This window comes from Ailuropoda melanoleuca, chromosome 7 (genome assembly GCF_002007445.2).
Source record: "Ailuropoda melanoleuca isolate Jingjing chromosome 7, ASM200744v2, whole genome shotgun sequence".
NCBI classification, from domain to species: domain Eukaryota; kingdom Metazoa; phylum Chordata; class Mammalia; order Carnivora; family Ursidae; genus Ailuropoda; species Ailuropoda melanoleuca.
In genome coordinates, this window is record NC_048224.1 from 76,222,663 (window position 1) to 76,235,396 (window position 12,734).

Sequence of the window (12,734 nt, forward strand, 5' to 3'; positions counted from 1 at the left end):
AGGAGTCTGCTTCTCCTTCTCCCTCTGCCCCTACCCTGCTTGTGCTCTCTTTCTCTCTCAAATAAATACAATCCTTAAAAAAAATTTTAAATGTAGAATATTCAAGTGATATGAATTCTTCTAAGATAATTATTGAACACTTATAATATGGAATACAACAATGAACAATACAAAACTGTAATTCGATACTCGCACAATGCTATTTTCTTTCTTCATAGATGCTTATATTACTACTTCTGCCCAGAATCCCCTTCAATCTGCTATATGCATGACCAACTTTTGCTTCATCCTTTAGGACTCATCTTAGCCATAATGCCCTCTCAGAAGCCTTCCTTACTGCTTCCCACACCTCTCTAGGCCCATACTTATCTATGAGGCTAGGTTGTACATTAGATGGTGCAATCTAGCCTACTATATAACCTATGTACCTTCATCTAATGATCACACTGGATAGAAATGCTCTTTGCTAGCTAGACAATAAATTCCTTGAGATAAGAAATTTAACTTTTCCACTATGCTTAACATTCTAGCACTAAATACTTACTGAACTTACTACCATTTAGAGCATATCGAATACTCAGGATCTAAGAAATAAAAGAAAAAACTAAACATATATATTTTTAAAGATTTATTTATTTATTAGAGAGTGAGTGCTCAAGGGCGGGGAGGAAGGGTTGATGAAGAGGGAGACAGAGTTCCAAACAGACTCTGTGCTGAGCACAAAGCCAGATGTGGAGCTCAATCCCAGGACCCCAAGATCTAGACCTGAGCTGAAACCAAAAGTTAGATGTTCAACTGACTGTGCCACCGAGACACCCCACTACTAAACATATTTTTAAAAATTCATTCTCTTTCCTGATGACCAGAAACAAGGGACTGAATAAAAATGGTAGTGTAAGGAAAAGCATATCTAGCCCCAAGATTCTGGTGTATAAAGGAAGGTAGAGAACAACACAACACAAAACAAAAAGATATGCATTAATGTAAATACAAAAATCTTTCAAATACTTCAAAAAAAAATCTATCCCCCAAAACACAGAGTATGTTTTAAACAGTTTAAGTAACAAACACTGGAAAGGAAAATATTAAAGCTGATTCTAATTATTTTTGCCAGTGATCATTTTGTGATTCTGAAAGTTACTCTGTTTTAGTAAACAGGGATAAGATCTTATAAATAATTGAAACTGGTGAAAGGTACAATTAGAATAGAACACACACATATACCTTATTGCTTTTTTACTTACTTTACTTACTTTTTTCCCCCGTTTTCCTTTAGGACGCACGTCCTTATTGTCTTGGTCCAATGAAGGACCCAACTGTCTCACGTCAGTGCCACTGGCTTCCTTCAGTTGGTCAGGGGAGCATCTAGCTCTTCCAGGGATTTGGAATTCATTTTCTCCTTCTGCCCAGTTCCAATTGGCCTAAGGGGTAGACTAAACCTTAAATCAAATTCAAATTTTCTCTAAGCTATGCTCTAATGATGTGCTTGTTCAAACTCTGATGTTTTTGACAATCTACAAATACAACCACTTTTGCTAGTTTTTCCTCTATACTTTTGTTTTATCTCATCACCAAATCCCAACCCCTTGAGTTCTTTAGTTCACAGCATATGGCCTAAACCAAATTTCTAAAGACAAAGCATAAAAGATAAACTTACAAAAGTTGTTTGTCTAAGTTATCATTATGTCAGATGTAGCTACATTTGAATTTAATTAAATAACAAATGGTAAGTTTTAGGGAACACATGTAAGACTAAATGAGTTTAGAGGCAATGAACAAAACTCATGTCCAGTTTAACCACTCTGCATTGTTGGAAGACTGATTTTGTTTTCTGTTTTTGTACTTAATACTGAAGATATTCTGTTCGCATATACTTTGCTGAATGAATACTTAAGAGTAAAGACAAGTCAAAGTTATAGCTAGTAACTAATTTTTGTTTACAGTTAGAGTTCTGGGACAACAGAGCAAACTAAAAATGATGTGCAACCAAAAAGTAAACATGTAAAAGTTGGTTTAATTTCTTTCCTAAAGCCCAGTAATATAGGTCCAATGAATGTAGGGGGTGAAGGGAGAACCTGCTCCATGACAGGCCTGAAATAATTAGGAATGTCACTTCATTCAGCTAGTAAACAGCAAAGCTAAGACTTGAACTCTTATCCATTTGACCATGTTTTTGCCTTTGGCAACTACTCTCTATGAGCACACTGAGGCTACACACACCTCTGTAAGGGGACCACATGTTTTGTTACTATAGCTTAAATTTTTAGCATTGGCTATGCTAAAGTTTATGTTGATCACCAGGTCATTCTCATATACAGTTCATACAATCTAATGCTAGAGAGGACTCTGACCTTTTGCTTAGCTAGTAGTCTGCTCCTGTCACCTGTGATCTTTTCAACATAGGTATGGAATGAAAGTGTATTCTACTTTCTGAGAAAACAGGAACAAAACTTTTAAGACTGAACTCAAAGGAAACTGTTTTGTGAAATATCCCCTGATCTCCTTAACTGTGTGTATACTTTTATTTCATCACCTATCATCATCCTGTACTGTGGTTATTCAGAAGACTATAAGTGCCTGAGAATAGGAGCTGTTAAATAGTATCTTTATATTCAGTCTCTTGTTCTGTCTTCCCATCCATCATCTAACACAATACCTAGTTAAATAATGGATTCTAAATACACACTGACTGAAATAGAGAGTAAAAGAGTATATTATCATGCTGTCAATCTCCTTCAACTTCAGAAAACTGTCAATATTCACAATCAAAAATATTTCCCCCCCCTTGTCCTACATCAATATGCGCAAGAACACCTGAAGAACACCTCTCCTTAATAGTCTATATTTTGACTCCTTATGACAGATCAACACGCGGGGAGGAAAAAAACAGGCTTAATAAGTAAGGCAAGTTCTTAGGATGACAGACCATATTTTAAATTGTACTTTATTTTCTCTTTACTTAGCTTTATTTATCATGAGAACAAAGACAACTCCCTCAACTAAAACCTGTTTCTTCCTCAAAATGCCAATCGTACCCCTAAAATGTCCAACATAACCATCTGCTGATGCCCAAATTACCTTCACTTCACCATTTAGTCTCATTAGGCTATTTTTCCAACTGAGCAGGAAGGCTGTGGTGATAACAAGAATTAACATTCACAAAACATTACTACTTGCCAGCACTGATAGAAGACAGTTAATGTATTAACCTTTAATCTTCACCACAGCCCAGTGAAGTAGATATTATTCCCATTTTATAATAAAGAAACTAAAAAGAAGATGAATAACTTGAGTAAAACAGCTATTAAGTACAAGAGTTCAAATTCAAACCCAGGTAATTTGACCCCAGAAACCACGATCTTAATCACCATTTACAGGCAATTTCCAACTAGTATTTGTGCACACACAGGCAAATTATATATTGTCATTTTTCGAACTTCAATCACATTAGACCCTACAATTTCTTTAAAAGCATAAGTGCTTACATTAAAGTAGATTTCATTCTAAAGATGATCACACAAGTTACCTGAAGCCGAAGGTCAGACATTTGTCTTAATAAATCCTCAAAGAGTTCTCTATCATCTTCTGGTAATTCAGAAGACAAGACAACCCCCACAAAACATCCTGACGCTTGTAACATGGTGTCAGGAAACATGTAGGCTCCCACAGTACATTTAAGAACTGGAGATCTATCAGGAACTAGAGGATACAACCAGTCACAAACCTGAAAGGATTAGTCAGGAAAAAAAAAAAACCAATGAATATAACAAGGTTTTCACTGGTTTTAGAATTGTTATACCAGAAAATAAACATTTCAAAATTCTAAATGCATTTTACAAGGCTTTACAGAATCATTAGCATCAATAAATTCCCACTAAAAATTAGCCACTTGCTAGTCTGATCTTCGTGCATATCACTCACAAGAACTGTCCTAAAAATGTTATTGCTTCACTAACTATATGGTCTTCAAAGTAGTAGCCTTAAATAGCAGACAGATAACCAATAATGAATTTAGTTTTAAATAAATAAGTCAAAGTAAATTAAGACTTTCTTTATAATTCAAATTAGACATGATTTTGTGGAAATAAAAGTACGTGTATTTACTGATTTAACCCACATAATTCCATGAAGTTAGATATTGTCATTTTATGTACAAGAAAACTAAGGCACAGAGAGGTTAATTAAGTTGCTCAGAGTCTGTGAAAAGAGTGGAGCTAGGATTTAGATGCAAGCAATCTGGCACCAGAGAAGCCAAACAATTCCTTTAAGTAGAAACCGAGCATTCGCAGGGGCATTTGGGTGGCTCAGTTAGTTAAACATCTGACTCTTGATTTTGGCTCAGGTCATGATTTCAGGGTCGTGAGATAAAACCCCGTGTCACGCTCTGCGATCAACATGGAGTCTGCTTCGAGATTCTCTCTCTCCTCTCCTTCTGCCTCTCCCCCCACAGTACGCTCTCTTAATAAATAAAATCTAAAAAAACCAAAAAAGAAAACCAGCATTCACAATGCTGCTTAATTTTTTTTGTTGTTTTACTAAGAGAACCTGACGTGACATAGCTAGAATAGAACATTAAGTTATGCTTATGGATTTACCATCTATTATTAAGTTCTATCAAAACAAACAAAGCTGCCCTGCAATATCATCAGATTGTCCATACACTAAGACTTAGGCTCACTTTCTGAAGATAAAAATTCAGAAGAGACTAAATTTAAATCATAATATCCAAATGTATTCATTTCCATTGAGATTACACTCTAAGCGAAGAGAATATTCTAATTGTGCTGCTCATCCAGGACACACTGTTTTCCTAATTATTAAGAAACTTGGGAGAATAATCTATTATCAAAATATTGTGTAAATGAGTCAAAGAGCATGGAAGATTTCATATAAAAAATGGAAAATTCTGGTACACTGCCATCATCTCTGACCAACAGAATATAAACCTATAAGGATCAGAGTATCCAAGTCTGATTCTTTCTTGGAGAGTCCTTAATAAGCCTTCTTAAATTCTTCTTTTATAGATTCTCTTTTTTAGTCATCTCAAATACCACTCTCCATCTTTTATAAGTCAAATTCAGAGAAGACATAATAAAACTGATTACTGTGTCTTCCAAAGTATATTACTATGAGTGGTATATGAAAGGACTTTAAGTAATACACCAGATTATTTAAATTTGAATAGTAACGTATTTCAATAAATTAAGAAAAAACACATCTATCTCTCAATTTCACCGCTGTTATTTGTCGGGATGACAAAATTAACAAATGAGACATTTATTTATTTATTTAAGAGAGGGGTGGTGGGGTAGAGGGAGAGGGAGAATCTTAACCCTGAGATCATGACCTGAGCCAGATCAAGAACTGGACACTTAACCGACTGAGCCACCCAGGAACCCCAACAAATGAGACATTTAAATGTCTCATTTCTAAAATATTTAGAAAGTAATAATAGCAGAGGTATGAAACCGACAAAAAAAAGTTGCAAAGGTTGTACTTAAATAACTAAAATTGGGAACGTTTTCTTTTATTGTCATGATTTCTCTAAGACTAACAACATTCTGGACACCTTGATTGAACTGGAGTATCCCCAGATCTTCTGAAATGAAACTTTATAGACATTTCTCAGGGTAGATCATTGCAGATTGGAGGGCTTATCCACCACAGGCAGATTTCTCCCAGATTCACTTTTAGAAAGCAACCTTATGTCTAAATTTTAATGAACTGACTACAAATTTAACAGGCTTAAAAAGTATATTAAATTAAAACCTAGAGAAAAATCATTTTTAGAAACCCTAGAATTCTATGCCTGCCTACTTAAGAACAAATGTTAATTTCTAATTTCATTAACAGACCTACAGTGATTTTTAGGGTATAAGAAGTTATATTTTAAAAAATTATATTTAATTTCTAATATTCAGTTGATTCAGTGTTTGTTTTTTAGAACAGAGACATTCAGTAAATACATGTTAACTGCCTTTTAGCTCACTGTTACAAACATCTGAATACATGCAAACGAGAGCTCCTTCAAGAAACTCAAACTTCAGGTGAAATTTTACTTATTATTTACGACCAAAAATAGGAGATACTAGAAAGATTAAAAACACTTTATTTAAAGCACTCAAACGGACAAATTTTTACTAGAAAACAAGTCATTTTAATGGTTGAGCTCGTGTAACCAAGTGGAGTGTTTCTGATATTCATTTCCCATATCTCCAGTAGCCTGGGCCCAAAAAGTTTTTTTATTTTTTAATGTATTTTATTGTATTACGTATTAATTTATTTATTTATGTTTGGGGGGGCAGAGGGAGAAGGAGAGAGAGAATCTTAAGCAGGCTCCATGCCCAACGTGGAGCCTTGCTCCATATTACAACCCTGAGATCACGACTTGTGCTGAAATCAAGAGTCTGACATTTAACTGACGGAGCCATTCACGCACACCCCACCCCGCAAAGGTTTTAAATTCCACTGTTACAACACAGCTCTATTACCAGGTAGCAGAAAGTATTACAGCTTTTATCAGCCTCTTCACAATCCCTATCAATATGACTACTCTTTCTACCTCAAGGATTCTTTCCCAAAATAACCTACGGGATACACAATATGCTTCCTATCCAATAATGAAGTCTTTTTTTTTTTTTTTCCAGCAATGCCCCCAAATAACTCCTTCATATATATCTAGTAAGTCTCCAACTCCCTTTAAACAACTTTCAAGTTGATTCCATGTAAAAGCTACGTAAGACTTCAAAGTGGAGTATACCAAAAGACAAAATCAATCTAGGTAACTTGTGCTGTAACTAAACCAACCACATCATCTGGACTCTGGACAAAAAGAACTGCTTTGCTCAAATAGTCATCTTCCTTACATGCATGCAAACTTCTTTGTTATATACAGTATAAATGGAATCCTCAATCCTGGAACCCAACTCCCTGTACTGATGTCGAAACTTTTAAAAACAGATTGTTATTACAATATCACCTTCAAAATATTGCCTTTAGAATATTTCATTAATTCCACAGCAGTGCCCTAACACCACCAGTTGTTATTTAGCACCATTCTTTACTTTTGGACCAAGGGCATTACAATAAATTTATCTGCTTGGAATATTAGAAATGGATCTTAAATTATCATTGCTATCTCTACTTCTATACCAAAGTTTCTTAACCTCTGCATGATTAACATTCTGGGTTACATAATTCTGATTGATGAAAGTGATCCTGTTTAGAGGTTTAGAGTCCCCCCTGGCCTCTATCTACTATAGGCCAGTAGCAGTAGCACAACTCACCCCGCAGTTGTGACAACCAAAAATGTCTCCAGACATTGTCAAAATGTCTTTGGGTTGGAGAGTGGGGGGAGATCACCCCTGGTTGAGAAACACTGTTCTACATAGTGGGCTAGGTCTAGCTCAGATCAACCCCTCAGATGGGGCTTGACAACATTTGTGGAAATTTACAGTAACACACCCACATGAGTTACATAAATCCTTTTTGAAATTGAAGTTACTAGGTTTCTTCTTCAATAAAGAATTAAAAATTTAAGGATGAATGCTCCAATGTCCCTCAGGTCTTATCACCACAATTTTAATAATAAAACACAACTTTGAAAAAAAACAAAACAAAACAATTTTGTATCTTAAAAAAAAAATTAAACATCTAGACATTTAAGGCTCATAAATTTCACAGAATATATTAATAAGGAACTAGAATGATCTTTTTGCACTTGTTGTCCTGGACACATAATAAATATTGACAAACAAAAACAATGTATTCTATACATATTTCAAATTATGTTTACATTTTTCTCTGGCTTACCTGAAGAAATCCAGGAGGACGGTTTAGAACAGTATCAAGAGAATTATCCAAGAACCTCACAATTCGAAGGTACCCTGGATATGAAGGTGCACTAACCTCCCCTGCAGGATTTACAAAAAAAATCTGTACTCCATTTGGTATCAGAATCAACTCATCTGCATCTAGCCCTAAGGTCTCAAGAGGAGGTGGTTGAGAATGATTCCTATAAAAGTCTTCTCCAACTGATGAAAATTCCCCAGATTCCGTTCCATAGGATACAGTGTAGTGACCCTCAGCAGCCTGAGGAGTATAAGCAGGAGGTGCTTCTGCTGGATGACTTTGAGACTGTAAGGATAAAGAACTAGGTGCAGGAACCAACCCTGTACTTGTCGTTGAAGTGTTTCCATTTACTTCAGTATGCTGAGTAGCTGAACTAAAGGACTGAGGCTCTGGTGACTTTTCAGACATGTCTTTAGGTGGAAATTCTGGATATAATTTGGGCACCTCCTGAAGATCATTCCGTAGAGAAGTGGCAAGACCCTTCTCCAGAATTTCCAACCTGGTACGTACATTCTGGAGTGTTTCTTTCATTTTCTGTTGCATCTGTCTAGCAGATTCCCACCCAGCACCTATGTGTTCAGGCTCTGTTGATGATATGCTGATTCCTCTGAGCAGGTGTCCTATTCCTTGCTTATAGTAGTTCTTTGCTTCTTCCTTCTGACCTAATTCATCTGTATTCAGTCCCTTATTAACAAACAAAAAGGCCTTCTTGTATGCTTCCTTGATGATCTTAATTTCAGCAGGTTCTCCATTTTGTGGCTCTTGCTCCATTTCTGTCAAACAGAAAATATTATCTTTAATTATCTAATTTAACTATTTGTTTATTGAATTATTATCAATTTCTCCTACCTAAATATATTTCAAGAAGATATGAGTCTTTCTGGTCTGTCTTGTTCACTGTTGTATTCCCTAACCATATTATTAGATCTGACATAGAGAATGCACTCAATATGCATTTGTTGAATAGATAAATGCTCTTGTTCCTGAAAATTGTTTTCATTAAAAACAGAAGAGAATAAGTCAGAATATATCTACTGAATAATTTTCGTATTACAGTTTCTTATAATAAATAAATGTTTCCTACCATGTATCCAATGTTGGAAACCAAAGAGCCTCATTCTAAAATTCATTATAATATAAATCCAGATTATATCCACCTAATTAAAAATGGGGTTCAGGGGCACCTGGGTGGCTCTGACGGTTAGCCATCAGACTTGACTTCAGCTCAGGTCATGAGATTTAACCCTGAGTTGGGCTCTGTGCTGAGCAAGGAGTATGCTTTAGATTCTCACTTCCTCTCCCTCTGTCCCTCCTGCTCATGCCCACGCTCTCTCTCAAATAAACAAATCTTTAAAAAAAAAAAAATAGGTTGAATCACACATTGGAGAGGACAGAAATGAGAAAATACTATCTGAATGAAGCTTTACAGTTCTCCACTTCCACTTAAAGGTGGCAGGTTACTCACATGCGGTTAGCCCTGTTCCCTCTGAAAACTCCACTAAAATAACTCTAGCAAGATTAAAAAGGCTTCTTGTTAATGAGAAAAAAACATGAACAGGAACTTCACAAAAGAGGATCTTTAAATGGCACGTGAAAAGGTGTTCAACACCTGATCTTGTGTATACCTACATTTCAAAGCTTACGTTACATAGTGTGCTGAAAGATTTCCTGAAATAACGTGTCAGTGGAGGCAATGGGTTGCCTATTGAAAAGGAAAGTGTGGGGGGCTGGGGGAGTGGTGGTGGCGGTGGCGTTAACTCCATGGGTCAGTTGCTGAATAGCATTTCTTGCTGGCATCTCCATCTTGGGAGAGAAAAAAAAGTTTAGCAGGGGAAAAAACCTGAGAATCTATCTATCAGGTGAAATATAGTTGGGAATTTTTGTACAGAAAGTAAAAGTTTGCGGCGCCTGGTTGGCTCAGTTGTTAAGTGTCTGCCTTCGGCTCAGGGTGGGCATGATCCCAGGGTCCTGGGATCGAGCCCCTCATCGGGCTCCCTGCTGGGAGTCTGCTTCTTCCTCTCCCACTCTCCCTGCTTGTGTTAGCTCTCTTGCTGGCTTTCTCTGTCAAATAAATAAATAAATAAAATCTTTAAAAAAAGAAAAAGAAAAAAGAGTAAAAGTTGTAATGAAATACTGTATTTTTAATTTGGGATTTACTCCAGGACTTGATATATTCTCAGCAGTCTCTGAAAAATCCATTTCACAGGGGTAAGAACTGCAGAATAGTACTTAAAAAAAATAATGCCTGTCATATCCCTAATCACAGTTAAGACCTTATCAAGTGGCTTGAAAAGACAAAAATATTACATGATTCCACAAACTTTAATTTTTATTTTTAAAATATCTTTTAAAGATCGAGGGGCGCCTGAGTCGCTCAGTTAAGCGTCTGCCTTCAGCTAAGGTCATGATCCTGGGGTCCTGGGATCCAGCCCCATCAGGCTCTCTGCTCAGCAAGGAGCTTGCTTCTCCCTCTCTCCCAACTTGTGCTCTCTCTCTCTCTCAAATAAATCTTTTAAAAAGGGGAAAAAATAGGGAGAGGGAGACAGTCTTAAGCGGAGTCCGCTGAGCATGGAGCGCAAGGCGGAGCTCTATTTCACCACCCTGAGATCACCATCTGAGCCGAAACCAAGAGTTGGGCAGCTTAACCGACTGTGCCACCCAGGCGCCCCTCACATACTTTCATTTTTAAAGTTGAGAACAGGAAGTTTTGAAGTGTCAATCTATAGTATTAAATAAAATAGTACCCACATCAGTATAATCGTCTTAAATCCCAAACCAAACCCTGGTTCCAGACAGAAATAGCGCATTTCTTTTTTAAAAGGTTCTAGTGAAAGAAGTCAAACGTGTTTGTTTCGGACATAAAGATGTGTGGGTGTGCATATGTTTAAGCTTTAAAAAAAAAATCTCAGGAGAAAAGGTAAAATTTTGAATCAAACTCCTGACAACTTAGTTCAATCCCATTAACCCTAAAAGCAGTGACAATCAAGCTAAGGTCAACATCACAAGTAGTCTCTAATACAGAAGGTGCTCTAATGCCTGCTGACCTGGCCCCTTACAAAAAAAGAACCCGGAACTTCTTCAAATACCTGTATGAAATTCCCTCCAATAGCATCCCATCCATTCTTGTCAGGGGAACTCTACGAATGACGTTTCAGAAACCCCCACAGGTGAGAAAGAACCAACATAAAACCTTCCTGTTTCAAACAGGTTTCCAGTAAAGTCACAAAATGGGGTCTGTTACTGCAAAGGAGCGCAATCAAAAAACAGCTCCGTTTGTAACTGGGGACATTCTTACATTCCCCTTTTCTTGGTTTTGCTTTTGGAAATTTCAAAGAAAACCAGAATTCTTAAATATTTAAACCAATATTTCAGAAGTAGCAACAATCCTGAACACAAATCCATTAAATTACAATGCAATAAAGTAAATTTCGAGGATACTTGACAGACTAAAACAATTCATTAGTGGAAAAATGGGCCAACCTTATTGCGTAAGGTAACGCAATAATGCCGTGTCACGAAACAGTGCACATCCCAAGAGAAACTTTTTCCAGACATAGAAATTAGATCGGAGAGAGCCTCTGCGATGCTCAGTCACTAATAAACACGAACAAATGCATTCGAAAGAGCAAAATCCTGTGCTATCCATTCCCAATACAATTGCTATTGGTTGCTGATATTTTGTAAAGGCTACCGAATTCTCACGAAGCTGTTAAGGACGCAAAACCACAGCTATTTTCGAAGCCAAGTAAACAAGCGCGTATGAGGCAGCAAGAATGGTCGACAGAGATGTTCCAAGAGCGCTATCAAAGAGGTGGAAGTGGGAGGCAGCGTTAGCCAGTAAATGGGAGTGAAGGGCACAGGGAGCGCGGAGCTCGAAGGTTCCATAAATATAAGAGGCGGGGTAACCAAGAGAACAACTTCTCAAACTATTCTCTCGAAATTGCTTCCTTCAACGAAAGTTTCATGTCTGATACCTGGAAGAGGGCTCGGGCCCTCTCTGCCCTGCCCCTCCCCCCGCCCCGCCAGGCCGCGGGGGCCACCGCGCTCACGCGACCCGCCCGCCTCGGGAGGGTGGGGGGGTGGCCCGCGCCAAGGGCGAATCCTTCCCCGCCGGCCGCCGCCCCACCTGTGCCTTCCAGACGTCGGGCGCTTCGGCTCTACCTGAAGAGTTCCCCGCCCGGCTGCCGCAGCCCAGCGACCTGCTCCCTCAGACGACTCGCTGGGCCGGGACCGGTCCCGAGGTTCTTAGCGCCTCGCACGCGCGCGCGACCCAACGCCGGGACTCACAAAGCATTCCAAGTCGCGCGCTCCAGAGCGCGCCACGTCACGCGGCCGCGCCGCCCCGCCCGTCAGCCCTCGCTCCCGCGGCAGGAACCCACGGGTCGGCTTTCGCGTGACGCCCACTCGGGCGGCTTACCCTGGCCCGCCCAGCCTAAGTCTTTCCCACGCTGACCTTCTAAATGGTGTGTCAGCTTGGAATCCCAGAGTCAAGGTGAAACTCTGGGGAGAAAAGGACGAGGGCGGAAGGCCCCCCAGAGAATCACGTGAACCAGCCGCTCAGCGCGGACCCCCAACCCTGGTCTTTGCGGCCACGTCGTCAGCCCCCGCGCTTGCGCAATATCTTTTCTCCCCAGCGGAACCGAAGCCGCTGGAGGGGCTAGGAAAGAGCGGTGGGCAGTGAGAGCCGTCACGGCTAGAGGGAGCCCTAGGACACAGTGCACGTGGGAGAACAAAGGCTGATTCAATTCTTCTGGAACGTCATCTTTGTTACTAATGTATTCTAAGACAGTTACCTCCAGTGGTAAAAGTCTGGAGGGTGTGTGTGTGTGTGTGTGCGTGCGCGCGCACATGCGCACGGTAAAAGTCTATGTGGCAGTATGGTC

The 12,734-nt window shown here is 38.9% G+C and overlaps 1 protein-coding gene across 8 annotated transcripts in view; it reads right to left on the reverse strand.

Annotated features, from left to right (window-relative positions):
* The window catches only part of SPART (spartin), a 29,955-nt gene extending 17,485 nt beyond the window's left edge, over positions 1-12,470 (reverse strand). Inside the window, exons 1-4 of one of the 8 annotated variants that reach the window (XM_011236715.3) lie at positions 12,305-12,470; positions 7,813-8,624; positions 3,527-3,724; positions 1,245-1,421 (exon numbers count right to left, since the gene is read on the reverse strand). In XM_011236715.3, the coding sequence (XP_011235017.1) occupies positions 1,245-1,421; positions 3,527-3,724; positions 7,813-8,622 (1,185 nt within the window). In that variant the 5' untranslated portion in view covers positions 8,623-8,624; positions 12,305-12,470. Of the gene's footprint in view, positions 1-1,244; positions 1,422-3,526; positions 3,725-7,812; positions 8,625-11,977; positions 12,245-12,268 lie in introns of those variants that run through there. The other 7 variants (XM_019809486.2, XM_019809488.2, XM_011236714.3 and 4 more) reach the window with 7 other exon arrangements.
* Between the last annotated feature and the right edge of the window lie 264 nt (positions 12,471-12,734).